The 14,919-nt window shown below is 46.9% G+C and overlaps 1 protein-coding gene across 2 annotated transcripts in view; it reads right to left on the reverse strand.

Moving 5' to 3' along the window:
* Positions 1-3,886: 3,886 nt before the first annotated feature.
* SERPINE2 (serpin family E member 2) overlaps positions 3,887-14,919 on the reverse strand; it is a 61,814-nt gene continuing 50,781 nt past the window's right edge. For both annotated transcript variants that reach the window (XM_042995464.1, XM_007086196.3), the window contains exons 5-9: positions 12,094-12,292; positions 10,349-10,449; positions 8,379-8,465; positions 5,731-5,814; positions 3,887-4,338 (exon numbers count right to left, since the gene is read on the reverse strand). In XM_042995464.1, coding sequence (XP_042851398.1) covers positions 4,301-4,338; positions 5,731-5,814; positions 8,379-8,465; positions 10,349-10,449; positions 12,094-12,292 — 509 coding nt within the window. In that variant the 3' untranslated portion in view covers positions 3,887-4,300. The remainder of the gene's footprint in view (positions 4,339-5,730; positions 5,815-8,378; positions 8,466-10,348; positions 10,450-12,093; positions 12,293-14,919) is intronic.

The following is a 14,919-nucleotide window of genomic DNA, read 5'->3' on the forward strand; positions in this document are numbered from 1 at the left end:
ACGAAGGACGAGCACAAAGTGTTGCCACTCTACGCTTGGTGGCTGGGGTTAGAAACTTCAGATGAAGGACGGATAGCACTGAGAAATGTAAAAACTCACTTCTGTTTTGTTCCCTCACATTCAATAATTCATCTGCAAACACTAATAATGTACCTGTGACCATATAAAACAGTGATTTCTCATTTTGCAAACTTCTCCCTTGAATCACAACTGCATCATTTTTCTTCAAGATTTGGGAGAGGGTCAAAGGGGCGGTTGGGGAATCTCAGAAGAAATGGGACTTTAGAGCCAGTGGTGTCCTCCACTCTTGGGTGGCCGGACGTGGACTCTCGGTAGGACACAGGGTCTTCCAGCAGTCACGGGAAACCAAGGACACAGAAGTCATCCCCCCAAGTAGTTAACTCCGTCTACGCCTCTCCCCGGGGCAGCCAACCCCAACCAGTCCTAGAAAGGCATTTGCTACTCTGCTGTGACACCCAGTCCCAATGTGTGGGTGTCTTTCCCCACACCACCAACACTCGGACACTGGACGTCCTACAATTCATCTGAATTCTAACACCATCTACAGAGACAGAGTGTCACATCTCATGGGTTAAGGGCTCAGGCCCACAAGGCTGCCTCCCCACCCCCCAACTTCAGGTGCCAATTCCTGCCCAGGTTGTCACCGGTGCTTCTGACTCAATGGCTGTAAATCAGAGGTCCCCACGACTCCCTCACTGGGTTCTATTAGCTTGCTAGAGCAACTCACTGAACTCAGAGAAACATGTTACTAGTGATCGCTGGTTTATAAGAGGATGTCAGTCAGGAACAGCCAGATGGAAGAGATACATAGGGCAAGGTCTGGGGCAGGGTGAGGAGCTCCTGTGCCTTCTCCAGTGCTCCACTCTGGCAAATCTCCAAGGGCGCATTAACCCAGAAGCTCTCTCAACCTGTCCTTTGGATTTTTCCGGAGGCTTCATTACAAAGACACATTTAATTAAATCATTTGGCCATTGGCCATTTGATTCAACCTCCAGCCCTTCTCCCCTCCCCAGAGGCCATTGGGGTGGGGCTGAAAGTGTCAGCCCTCCAATCTGTTTGGGTCTCCTAGCAACCAGCCTTCATCCTGCAGCCCTCAAGGCTCCCAGGTGTCTATACCTCGGCCAACCCACCTGATCTAGTCCTGGCTGGCAGTCCAGATTCCTGAAGGTCTGCCTTCTGTGGAAATATACACTTTGTGTAGGTTAGGGCTTAGAATTAGCTAGATGCCTTGTAACCCCAAGAGCTCCCTCCCAGGACCCAGGCCCTCTGGGTGCTTTCCTAGTTTGGCCCAAAGTTACCTTATTAACATAGCAAAAGACACCTTTGTAGCTTTCTATCACTTTGTAAATTGCAAGGGTTTGGAAGTTCTGTGCCAGAAATGGGCATGAAAACCAAATACACATCTCTTACGATGAATCACAATATCACAGCAAACGTGATCTTTTGTGACAGGTCTGCAATTTTTTGTGGCAATCTCCGTATCTTAAATTTATTCCAGTTTTCGTCAAATAAAGGAGTTTTCATAAATTTTATCTTTTTGAAGACAGGGCCTATAGACTCATTGAAGTGTATCAAAAGATACAAGTTGATTTATAGAAAAGTAATAACTTGAGAAGAACTTTTTCCCCAGTCCAGAGATTATAAACCGTTCTAGAGGCTGCTAGAGTCAGAAACTGGGTGCTGACTGGTGAGAAAGGGCTAATGATGAGTAAGCCGGTAAAACCAAGGGAAAAAGAGAGAAGAAATATTGTCTAGGAACCTTGACATTATGACTTTTCCATGAGATTTTCCCAAGTTCTGTATCATAAATTTGAAACATTACCATCTCATACACTGAAGAGGCATTCAGAAATGGGACCGGATACTTTGAAATTGAATATGCCCAGTGAAATGTGACCAATTTCTATTTTGGGGGAGCAGCCTATCTGTAACACCTAACAGGGCCACTCTACCAGCCGGTATTCGGAAAGCAAACTCTCCCGGTCCTTTCTGGAACGAGTACTCCTGGACCCAAGAGCCAGGGATCCAGTCTGGGTCCTGCAGCTACTTTTATACTTCTCTCGTGGACTAATGTCCACCCGGTCCTATTTGTGTATCTTGTAAGTACAGTTGCACCAATGAGGAACTTGACCTAGTAGGAGTCACGCTCTCCCTTCCACGATGGCTTATCAGTGAGAGGACACATTTATCTCTGTACCCCTTAGTACCTCGCACCCAGGAGGTGCCCAAATGAATAAATGGAGTGTATGTAACTCTTGGATTTCTGCTAAAACTATTCCTATCTTCAACTACTCAAAATAGCGTAACAGAACGGGACGAGGAAACTAGAGAAGTAAAACGGGCTCTCAAAGGCATTAACACACTAGCATGTTTGCTAGGGTACAAGTAATCTGTGTCAACAGTTCAAAATAAATTTACTCTTTTTTTTTTTTTTTTTTTTTTTTTTTTTTTTTTTTTAATTTTTTTTTCAACGTTTTTTATTTATTTTTGGGACAGAGAGAGACAGAGCATGAACGGGGGAGGGGCAGAGAGAGAGGGAGACACAGAATCGGAAACAGGCTCCAGGCTCCGAGCCATCAGCCCAGAGCCTGACGCGGGGCTCGAACTCAGCCCAGAGCCTGACGCGGGGCTCGAACTCACGGACCGCGAGATCGTGACCTGGCTGAAGTCGGACGCTCAACCGACTGCGCCACCCAGGCGCCCCTAAATTTACTCTTAAATAAGGAAAGCAGTCCCCCCACCCTTTCCTTCCTCTCTTGGCTAACCAAAATATCCATACTTAAAGTACTTAAATAGTTGCAAACAGCAAAGCTCAGCCGACGTGACAAATAAGAGTGACAAATTGTTGGGAGTGCTGAATGTGTGGTTTTGATGCATAAAGAATGATGATGGGCACCTGGGCGGCTCAGTCCGTTGAGCAACTGACTCCTGCTCTTGGCTCAGGTCACGATCTCGAGATCAAGCCCCGCGTTGGGCTCTGCGCTGGGTGTGGAGCCTGTTCAAGGTTCTCTCTCTGCCTCTCAAAAGAGAGATGAGCAGAGCTCACGGGTTTAAAAAAAAAAAAAAAAAGGAAAAAATGTTTTTAAGTCTAGATACATATTTTAAACCATTCTGATTTTAGAAACGTGATGAGTTCTCCAAAAACAAAAGACAAAAATACATCTTGCCATTTTAGAAAACAGACCCTCCAGCCCATCACCAGAAGTGAAACATGCACCCCTCACTCAGTTCCCAAGGATGTCGGCACCGGGCGTCTTCTTTGCACACTTGCTACAAAACCGGTCTTTACCTTGAATGCTGGGGACACGCCCCCGAGGGAGCCAGCACTGAGACCAGGGCTGGGACTGCCTTCATACTTACTCCCCTGCGGGGACTCAGGCGCGGACGGGTAGTGAAGCAGGGAACAGTGTCTGGCGTTAGAGGAAAGGAGTAGGAGAAGGCCAGGGGCTTTGGTTTTCTGCCGTTTGCCTGAGTGCAAAGGTTTAGAAGAGGTTTAAGTACTTTTAAAAGGCTCTGTTTCTTTTGTTGTATTTTCAATAACAGAGAAACGGCATTTTTTTTTTTTTTTACTACTCATAACACTTTATTTTTACTTTGTACAAAATACAAAAATGCAAATCCAGAGAGTACAGACCAGTAGTGACAGGCACACTGCACAAGAGCAAACCTTGTCTAGCAAGACGTTAGTTTTTTAAACTTTATTTTAGTGAATACATGCATTATATAAAACAACAACAACAACAACAACAACACAAAGAGGCTAGAGATTTCACTATTTCTACCCCCAAAATAATGTTTACTATCAAGACTTTGGATGGGACCAAAACAAAAGAATTAAAAAGGCCGATAATATATATATTTTTTCATAAAAAAGTAAAAGCCACCATAAAATGTGTTGTGGGTTTTTCCCCCATCACACTGATTACATTTCTTCTGAAATGCCACACGTGTAAACAAAACAAAACTCCTGAACTGGACAGTAAATACTCGGGAGGGTTAGCCTAGGTACCTGCTCAGTAGTTTAAAGCGTTTTTTAGACATTTTGAAGCCTTTCTATTCATTTGTCAGTACAGTGTTCCAGCCATCCTGCCCCTTTTTCCCTTTGATATATATCCCGGGACAAAAATGCTTGCATCACTGAGTCTCTGTTCCTAAGAACTAGTTTTGAAAAAGGAAGAAATGTACAAAAATATTTAACAGAACTATGAAAGATGTAGGAAAGGAGTTTTCTTCGTCACAAAGTAGTCTTTGCTTTTGCATGGTTTCTTCTGTATACTCTTCACGGTTGGTTTATCTGCCCCATGAATAAGACAGCACCTATAGAATTAAGAGGAAACAGAGCGTGACTCTATAAAAACCATTTCATAAAATAAGATAGAAGGCGTGTAAAATAAGGGATAGTCCCTAGAGCTGTCCAACACAACTTTCTGCAGTGATGGAAATGGTCTATAGTTTCACTGTCCGATATGGTAGCTACTAGTCACAGTGGCTATTGAGCCCTTGAAATATGGCTTAGCTAAGAAACTGAATTTTAATCTATGTTTCTTTTTTTTATACATTTTTGAGAGAGACAGAGACAGAGCATGAGCAGGGGAGGGGCAGACAGAGAGGAAGACACAGGATCCAAAGCAGGCTCCAGGCTCTGAGTTGTCAGCACAGAGCCCGATGCAGGGCTCGAACCCATGAACAGGAGATCATGACCTAAGCCAAAGTCAGACGCCCAACCAACTGAGCCACCCAGATGCCCCTAAAAGATAATTCATTTTAATTAATTAAAAGTTAAATAGCCACGTGTGGCTAGAGGCTCCCATATTGGACTTTGGTTCAGGAGAACACTAATTATGACATTAAAGATGCACTGAGACAAAAGGATAAGGAACTATCTTGTGTTACTGATTAAAAAAGGGGTAAATGCTGAAATGTACTTGTTTCTACTCTGAACGAACATGAAGCCAACCTCTCCACAAAGATAATCTTCTCCTTTTTTTTTAAAGCTTGAGAGAGAGAGAGAGAGAGAAAGAGAGGAGAAAGGGAGAAAGCACAAGTTGGGGAGGGGCAGAGAGAGAGGGCAAGAGAGAATCCCAAGTAGGCTCCACACAGAGCCTATGCAGAGACCAATGTGGGGCTTGAACTCAGAAACTGTGAGATCATGCCCTGAGTCGAAATTGAGTCAGACGCTTAACCAGCTGAGCCACCCGGGTGCCCTCTTTACTTAATCCTCATAATTGTACTAAGAGGTAAGCACTATTGTTACCCACAGTTTCAAGACAAAAGCTAAAGCACAGAGCCAACTCTGAGCCTGTGACTTACAAAGCCAAGATTTATCGAATTAACAATCCTCAGGCCGGAACAACAGAGAGGGCTCACAGAGGTTGACGACGTGTGGTTTCTTATAAAACTGAACTACTACATTTATCAGAATATGGACCAAAAAATCAAAAGACATCAGAAACCCCCAAAAGGGCTGCAGAGCTCTATGTTAAAAACAAACCAACCAACGAATCTAAAATCAGCCTTCACAAGATTCCATCACACTCTGTAAACACGGCCTGGATTTTCTTATCTCTTTAAGGTGGGCGGTTCTATTCTTCAGTGTTTGCATAACACAAGGGAGTGGAATTAGAGCAGCAAGGTTGGATTTCACTAGGATTCTGGGGACCGTTCTGAATTTTAACAGCCAGTGAGCAACAGAAGGGAAGAATCACTTACCTGTGGGATTATGTCGGATGAAAAATAGAAAGGGTCTGTCTACTATGAACCAGGGAGGTGACGACCTTGCAATTAGAATCGCAGCTACGGGAAGAGAGAGAAAATGTGTTACACCCAGCGTGAGGCCAGCAGGGCAGCAGGCTGGCTGGATCTTCCATGCTGGAGTTCGGGGACACAATTCCCGTCCCTTGGGCTGGCCAGGTTAGGACAGGCCCAACGGTCACCATTTACGGAACACCTACCGTGGCCCAGGCCCTTTACACTTGGGTGTCTCATTCAGTCTACACAAGTACCATCGTCCTTAAAAAATGTACTTACTCCGTAGGCTTTTTACGAGGATTAAGTGGCATAAAGACCATTATAAGCTCTTAGAACAGTGCCTGCCACTGAACGACACCTAATGCATATTGACTGTTATTATTAGCTGCTTTGTATTCATACCATCTGCCTTGCTGATGAAGGCCACTGGTCCTCTTAGCTCAGCCAAATCCCTTCTGTACACCCAGGCCCAGCTTAGCGTTCGACGGTTTTGTCTGTGACTTTTCCTTCGGCAGTTCTCCTTTGCGTGGTAACGGAGACCACTCACTCATCTGGGACCTGCGACCTCGTGTTGCTGTTCAACCCGTCGGGTGTAGACGCTGGACTTAGACAGCAAACCGTTTTAGGCCCAGAGTCCCAGTCATGCTTACTCTGCCAAACTTACCCATGGCGGCTTCAGTTTTTTTGTTTTTTAATGTTTACTTATTTATTTTCAGAGAGAGAGCGAAGGCAGTGTGACGAGGGGAGGGACAGAGCAGGGGAGAGAGAGAATCCCGAGCGGGCTCCACACTGTCGGCGCAGAGCCTGATGCGGGGCTTGATCTCACGAACCGAGCTGAGATCTAGAGCTGGACGCTTAACTGACTGAGCCACCCAGGTGCCCCGTGGCCTGGGTTTAATAAGCTTGTCTCAAGGCCTCGCAGGAGGGCAGGTGCCGGGCATCACGGCACTGCTTTTTCCGCGATGGCCCGGTTCCCTTCCTCAAACCCCACAAAGCGCTAATGGCTTGGGCTTAATGTCACAAAGGAAACATCTCCACTTATGTTGGGGAAAATCCCCCAACCCAGGGTGACTGAAAAGCAGTCAACGGTTAGCCGGTTAGCAGGTCTTCTGGACTGAACCGTATCCCCTCGAAATCCATATGTTGAAGCCCTAACTCCCAAGGTATCGAAATCTGAATGAGGTCATGAAGGCGGGGCCCAAGTCCAATGGCGCTGGTGTCCTCATAAGAAGACAGGGAGACAGGAGGGATGTGCGTGTAAGATAAAAGGCCACGTGAGGACACAGGCAGAAAGCAGCCCTTGACCTTGGGCTTCCGGCCTCCAGAACTGTCAGACATAAACTTCTGCTGCTTAAGCCCCCCAGTCTGTGGCCCCTTGCTATAGCAGCCCTGCTGACCGACCCAGCAGGGCTGGCCTCCTGGGCGTGTGACCGGGCCAGTCACACTCGCGAGAACCCCACACTCGGGTCAGGGCTCTGCTGCCCCGTCTTGAAATTCTTAGTAAGTTTTCAATAAGGGCTCCATATTCACATTTTGCACGGGGCCGTGCAAATTAACGTAGCCAGTCCTGATAGTTACGCTAATTGGCAAAACTGGCCAATAACGGGCAGCATTCGGTTCTCACTTATCATCACCCAGAAGAGACAAAAGGCATCTTGAGAATTCTAAGTGCTGTTATTCTAGGTCTTTGTTTTTAATGCTATTTTAAAGGATTACAAATTAAGTGTTTATTCTAGAAAGGCCATAAAGTGTCTATTCGGAGCATAAACGGTACCTTTTAACGACCAGAAATATGTGACCCAGTTACAAGCCTACTAGGATATTCACTTTATGAGTTTGCAGAGTTTGGCCAGATCTGTTTACCCCATCTCAGATGGATAATGAGGGGGTACAGAAACCAACCTAAGATCGCTCTATTTTCTCCTTCATCATATAAACCATGAGGAGAAAGCAGATGTGGATGTTCTAATTATCAGAGGAGGCTGCACAGCCGTCCTGGGAATTCAACAGCTGCCTGATAATTCTTCACTTTGTCCTGGATCCACTTGGCTGCCTATTTCCCATGGCGAGTGGCTATTATTTTATGTTTCAATATGATGATTGGGTTTTCCTGCCAAGAAGAAGCCAGCATCTGCTTTAAGCTTCCCAAGGGCAGGGGTCGGCAAACCATTGTCCCCAGGCCAGGTCTGAGGAGTCGGATCCTGCCTTTATAAATACATAAAGCTTTACGGGAACACAGCCACGCCCATGGGCTTGTATCCTCTGTCCTGCCTTCACACCACAATGCCAGCGTTGAGAAGTTGTGGCGGAGACAGGACCGCCCGCGAGGCAGAAAACACACACTACCTAGCTCTTTACCGAAAAAGCTTGTGGACTCTTGTCCCGGAGGAACTGCTTGCACCGAAGGGCTTTCCTTTACGAAACAGACTCTGAGCTTTGAGGGTGCAGGTCCTTAACCTGTCTAAATTCACCACTGTCACCTGGGGGGCAACCCACGGTGCCCGGATGAAAACGGGGTTTGCTCCGTATCTGCTCCGTTGATGGGCGGACTGCAGCACGCTCCCTCCCCCTGCACCCCAGCCGGTCCTGGCTCACGACCCAGTTCTTACTTGTTGCTGCCGAAGCTTTCGTTCCGTCTTCACTGACTTCAATTTTTGCTTTTTGCAAGATTTGAGAGACGTGAAGGTTTTCTGACCCTGTTTCCGGAAAATGAAACAAAAACAGCATTTATTTGATATGCGGGCCACCGGTTTGGCTGCGGAAGCGACTTCAAATCCATGGCAACTTCCAGTTCTTAAAAGGCGTCAGGAGAAGTGACCTCTTCCGGTCTGGTGACTGGAGGTTGTGGGATGACTATCGACCTGCAGTGAGTTTCAATCTCTGCCAAGCGAACTGTGGTTTCGCTTCGGAGGAGGGACTCCCCTTCCCTGGATGTGTTAGTGCCTCTGTCAATTCAACTCTGATCGCTAAGGATTGTGTAAAACATAAATAAATAAAAAGAGCAGAGCTTTAAAAAAGGAAGTCCAGTTTTCCAGAAGAAACGAGGCAACAATATTATTTTTCAGTACAGAACGTCAGATCCAGGGAAGATTGCAGAGGGGATTTACAGATGGGGAAACTGAGGCCCAGAGTGTTAAGAATTCTGTCCTCAAGTCTTACGGCTGGTTACTGGCAGAGTAAGTGCTCGCTCTTCACCACAAAAGCCACTCATCTCATGGCCATATCAGTGAGAAGAGTGTGGAGGGTAAGAAGGGTTTGGAACCAGACTCAGAACTGCAACTGTGCCTCTAGAACCTTCTAGTGAATTAACTTTCCTTCTCAGCAGATTCTTATTGCTCCAGTGATACCCACTGGCCGTAGCATTCGAGGAGAACACGAACGGAAGTTAATGCTAGCCTTGGTGGGACATGGGTCTGGATGCAAAGGGAAAAAGTGCTTTCTGTGTCCCCTGGTTTTCACCTGCACGGATGCTGGGCTCTAATATGGCCGATGGGGAATGAGAGGGGGACATCTGCAGGGCGCATGTCACCTGCGAGTTAAACATCACACCTCAGGGGAACTTCAGGCACCTGGTCCTCCTTCGAGCACCCGCAAACTCCCATGGCCACTATGTGGTATGTAGACCACAGAAGAGAACCCCGAAGGGGAAAACAATGAAACAAGGCTAACTTCACTGGGCTGAGGAATCCTGTTAAAATGATTCTGATTCAGGAGCTCTGGGTGAGACCCAAGATTGTGCCCTTGAAACGAGCTCCCAGGTGATGCTCATGCTGCTGGACTGGGGGCCAGAGTCCGGTTGCCCGAGGACAAAAGAGCGTCAAAATATCCCTGTGGCTGCAAGTTCGCCAGGGACACAGTGTGGATGGAGCCCTAGGACGGGTACACAGGTGCTCGCCTGCAGGCCATCGAGATTGGTAATGAGCTTGTCGAGGGGGAAAACAGAAAAGGAGTACAAATAATGTTTAAGCCGTGACTTTTCTCTGGAAGGAGGCTGCTGTGCTCCAAATTAAAAAGACCAAGAACCGACTATTGAATATCACTCTGGGAAAAGGTGCATATATTGGCAAACGAGGTGATACGACACCAGCTGTGTCCTAGATGCTCTGGCAAAGAAAGCTTCTCATCAGACCCTTTGAATTCACATGATCTCGGATTAATGGACATTAACACACCTGGATATGGTGCATGCCTGTTATTGTTTGATGGAAGCAAGTATCTGAGAGTTCAAAAACCTTGATTTTTGCAAACACCGGGGAATCGTTTGCATTTGGAAGAGAAAGACTACTATCTAACTAAGTGCTAAATTTTTAAGTAATGAAGACAATACACGAAGTGCTTGTTTAACGGTGTCAACTCACTCGGGCTTCACCTGAAACGTGCACGTGAAACGTGGGGACAGGTGATTTATGCTGATCTAAATGACGGAGGATGAGCAGCATCATTTGGTGACAAATCAGACTAAATCTGGGAGGGTTTCAGGGCAACACACTCCTAACTTTGACCTTTTCTTTCTGAACGAATCAGAGACCCAGTTTGTAACAGTCTTCAAGTTTCAGAATGGGGTTTAAATCGAACATACTTGTTATTTTCGAAAAATTTGCTTTTGATGGATCAAACATCTCGGTGATGCCGAGCACTTTCAGCGGCTCCTTCAGATCTGTTTGTGCTACTGCCGTGAACCTAGCAGGAAAGGAGAAAATAGGGGGAAATCATTATACTGTAAATGACGTAAGAGGGTAGAACCCGTGCCGGTGGGGAGACGTTGACAAAGCGATAACTTTGTAAGTATGCTCTGAACACCAGTCTAAGCTGTGTCTGAAGTTGTACTTCCAAGATTTAAGTTAGAGGACAAGTCATCTCTCGAGCACTTTGCTAGCAAAATGAGGACACAGTGACAGAAAAGGGGGTGGTCACCCCCTCGTGTGCGACGGGCTTCCCCATTCCGGTACCTAGGCAGATCTGCTGAAGCACCCTCCCTTATGCTGATGGGGGGGGGGGGTATCTGGAATACCCCCCCGAATATCTCCACTTTTCCCCCATTGCCAACCGAAGAGCCATCATCATGGCTGCTGTAAGAACCACCGTCCTTAGCGGGATTGGTCAAAAGAGAGGAGACACATTCCTGCTCACTCTTGTTGAGATTATGAAAGCATCTTACCGTTAAGACTGGAACAAACATTAGGAATAGGTGAGAACGTATGCTACGGGTGTTGGGGCGTAACCTTGGGTTTCTTGGATACTTGCGATCTATCTGGCCTTCCAGCCGTACATATGTAAATGTCAGTTAGTACACCTATCGTCAGAGGATGTTTTACCAGGTTTTATCCCATCTGGGGGAAGAGCAAAGGGTAGGTGGGCAGATGGACTCTAATGATAATTTACCATTATCGTTGTGCTTTACCTATTACATCATTCTGTAATGTACACTTACCATCTTATTCATTTACATCAAGCACTGCTGACATGAAGGCTCATTTCACACACGTACACACACACACACACACACACACACACACACACACGCACACTCCTGGGAGGATGGCTAATACTTACTATGAATGGGCTTCTCTGATTACTTAACTCAGTGACTAGAGAAGTAAAAGCTTTTAGAACTGGAAGGTAGCTTCACCACCCCGAGATGTGGGTGCTTAAAAGCCCTGGACACTGGTGGCACAATCACAGTCAGGGGACGTTCACTGCCTCTTTCATGGGTCTGGGTAAAGCATTCTCGGAGCGACAGAAATTCAGGATTTGGGCAGAATTTAGGATGACTTTTCCCTTGCTTTCAAGTCATAACAGTTCAAATTCCACCAATATTACACTTTCAGGGTATAGTAATAAAAAAAAAACTACCATAGATGCTAATATAAGAATTCTGCCTGAATGGTTTCAAAATATTCCCTTACCACCTAGCTTTCGGACCTTGGCCTTCAGAAGCTTCCAGCTAAAACTTAAGAAGACTAACATGAAACTCCTCATCAAAATGCTACGAACCTTTACCGTGCTGTTATACACGTATTTTTCGGTCTTGGGGACAAAACTAAATATGTTAAAAGCTCTCAAAATGGCATAAGGAGCTTGAGGTCAGAGGTCAGGCTGCCTTCTTTTCTTCCCCACTGTTGTTATCCTGCCGTATGAGGCACAGGGATTGGAAAAAAAAAAAGAAGAAGAAGAAAGAAAAGCAAAAAGCTTCTCCAAAAGCAGACCCTTGTATTCTCTCCAGGCAATTTCTGCAAAATAAATCAGGCCTCACGACGCGCCATGTCTTAGCCCCACGTTGTCTGGCACCTGATGCAACCGCCACCAGGGACCGAGCGCTCTTACTTGGGCAAGATGACCTGCACCCTCTTGGGCACCATCGTGCTCATCCAGCTGTCTATGGTCTTGGTGCTGATGTGAGGGATGATGGCCGTCAGCGGGGTGGAGCTCTCCGTGGGCAGCGCGATCAGCATGCTGATGCTTTCCCCGTGGTAGGGCAGTTCGATGAAGTTGTACCATAAATCATTGGGGGTGCTTGTAGACCCTAAAGAAATCAGAGGCAGGTTCAGTGCATCCCCTGATGACTTCTGAGAGGGGCAGGAGCGAGTGCTGATCACGTGGTGCCTCAGAGGGCAGAGAGCGATTCAGTTTGGAAACTTCTCTTTTCCAAATATAGTTTCCTTAGAAAGACAAAGATAAGGACCGTTATTTCTTCCTTCTCCTGGTAAATAATTCTCTTTCTTCAGTTGAGATCTGTCTTAACAGAATGCCTTGGGGCGTCACCAAAAATTCTGTTGAGTGGAATTTAACTGGATCATGAGGCGCTTAGAATACAGTACTTTGCAAGAAGCTGACCCCTATCATGTGAGTAAGAGAATGAATTTGGGCTGCCTGAGAACGGTTCTTTTGGCTGAGCCTACGTGAGCATGTGAAGAGGAAGGAGAAAGGGATGAACCGCTCCATTGTGTAGGAGCCACACCAACCACCCCAACCCAACCCACGCCAACCCCCAACCACCCCAACACATTTACAATCTACAGCGTGCCCCGAGGTAGGGCACGCAGTCCCATTTTACACCCGGGGGCTGCGCTTACAGAAATTAACTTGCCAAGGGACACGTGGGCTAAGTAAGCAGTGGAGCCCCAGGACTCAGGCTCAGTATGTCTCATGCCAACAATGACCTTTGTAGTTCACTAACGCGACTCCCTATTCACAATTCACCCATTCTGGTCATTGTCCTTACGGCTTTTTGGTACCTTATGGTATTTGTACTCACAAATAAAAGCCCGAGAGCGATTTAGACCAGCGCTTCTCAAAATGTTGGTCTACAGAGCACCCATCCTGCGGGACGCTCAGTAGACAGATTCCACACGCCACCGAATCGATTCTTCCTACGGATTCATAATAGACGCCAGTACCGTAAAGGCTCCGAGTCATTCTGAAGGAAAGAAAGCTGTTTGGCTTTCCGCAGGTTTCCCAAGCGAATTTGATCCTAGAACCCTCTCATCTCATGTGAAATATTCAAAATATTCAGCAACTGATCAGCACAACTGTGTGCGGACCGGCTGGAGCTGATGAAAGCACATTCACAGGGCACCCGGGAGGGGTCAGTCGGTTCAGCATCTGATTTCAGCTCAGGTCATGATCTCGTGGTGTGTGAGTTCAAGCCCTGTATCGGGCTCTGTGCTGTCAGCTGAGAGCCTGCTTGGGATTCTCTCTCTCTCTCTCTCTCTCTCTCTCTCTCTCTCTGCCCTGTCCTGCTTGCATGCTGTCAAAATAAATAAACTTGAAAAAAAAAAAAAAGCTTTTAAAAAAGAAAGCGCACCCATGAAGGGTGCCAGCTGGAAGCCCAGCTCGGGGGGTACACGGTCCAGAGAGGCCCCGGCCTCCCCGGGAAAGAATATTCCACACAGCATGCCATAGGATCCCGGGAAAACTTCCCATTAGGCATGTGATGCCAGTTATAAAAATTAACTAGGTGAACGGAAAGCCAGCATTTCTAGATTTCTGGCAGATTTCAGAAATGTTTTACTAAACACTTCAGCCTTTTTAAGAACGCGGTGACCTTGGTGAGGCACTTAACCTCTGTGTGCCTCTCGGTATGGAGAACGGAGATACCACGGATATTAAAAGTGTGTACCTCACAGGGTCGCCGTGACGGTTAAATGAGGAAAAATATGTAAGGTGCTTGACAGGACGTGGTCTGTGGTGGGTGCCCACTGAACGCTGGCTCTCTCTACCTCCTCCCCCTTCTCTAAATGACCTAGAAGGACAACGTGTTTAAGAAAAAGAGAGGAAGCGAGCTTCTCTCATGATTTTCACTTGTCTTCTCTTTGGGGACGACCTCCGCCAGTCACTGTATGTGAGCCAGGGATCTTGGATAAGCCAGTTCTCCACGGGTGGAGGTCGGGGGGCGGGGGGGCGAGAGGCACAGCCAACTTTCTTTGTCTTCGTTACATAACGAACACTTCTAGCCATAAAATACGATAAAGAATAGCAAAGTTCTTAGAATACGTGACATGACAGGATGACATTTGAGTTTCTCCCTCTGGAAGAAAGCTGGGGGCAACTCGTGGAGCGCTCGGTACACCCGGTCCCCGTCCCGCTCCGTTTGCCCGAGGGCCGTTCGGCAACCTTGTGCGGCCTGGCCGGCTGGGACAGGCGGGGACTGTCACTCAAGCCCGGTTCTGTCTGGGGAATGCCTGAGAATCAAAGAGGGGATTTTTTTCACTTTCCTTTTACCTTGTGTAATAAGATGGTCTGGGCAGAAACCAGAAAATCAATGGGAGAGTCAGGACAAACATCACTTCCTAATGAGCCTTTTAATCTTCAAAGACAAGAGGAGGCCCCTGCCTGGCAAAGCTGTTTGAGAAATTCTACGACTTGGGAAGCGGTTAGGAAGTGGTTGCTCCAGGGCATGAAATAAGGACCTGGAGGCAGCCGTTAAGCACTTCTAGACATGTTTACCGTCCTGATGGGAGGCAGCGGGGTCATGAATAATGAAAAGTGACGAGCCTGGGTGTTTTTGAGCCGGGAGACAGCTGCCACCTTCAGCAGTGAATCCGGTCACCACCGAACACGTCATTAACTGATCAGTAATACGAATAACCACTAACCACTTTGTACCCAGTCGCGCACATCTGCCTGATGACTCATTTCTCCCTGGCCCCA

Source organism: Panthera tigris, chromosome C1 (genome assembly GCF_018350195.1).
Source record: "Panthera tigris isolate Pti1 chromosome C1, P.tigris_Pti1_mat1.1, whole genome shotgun sequence".
NCBI lineage: Eukaryota > Metazoa > Chordata > Mammalia > Carnivora > Felidae > Panthera > Panthera tigris.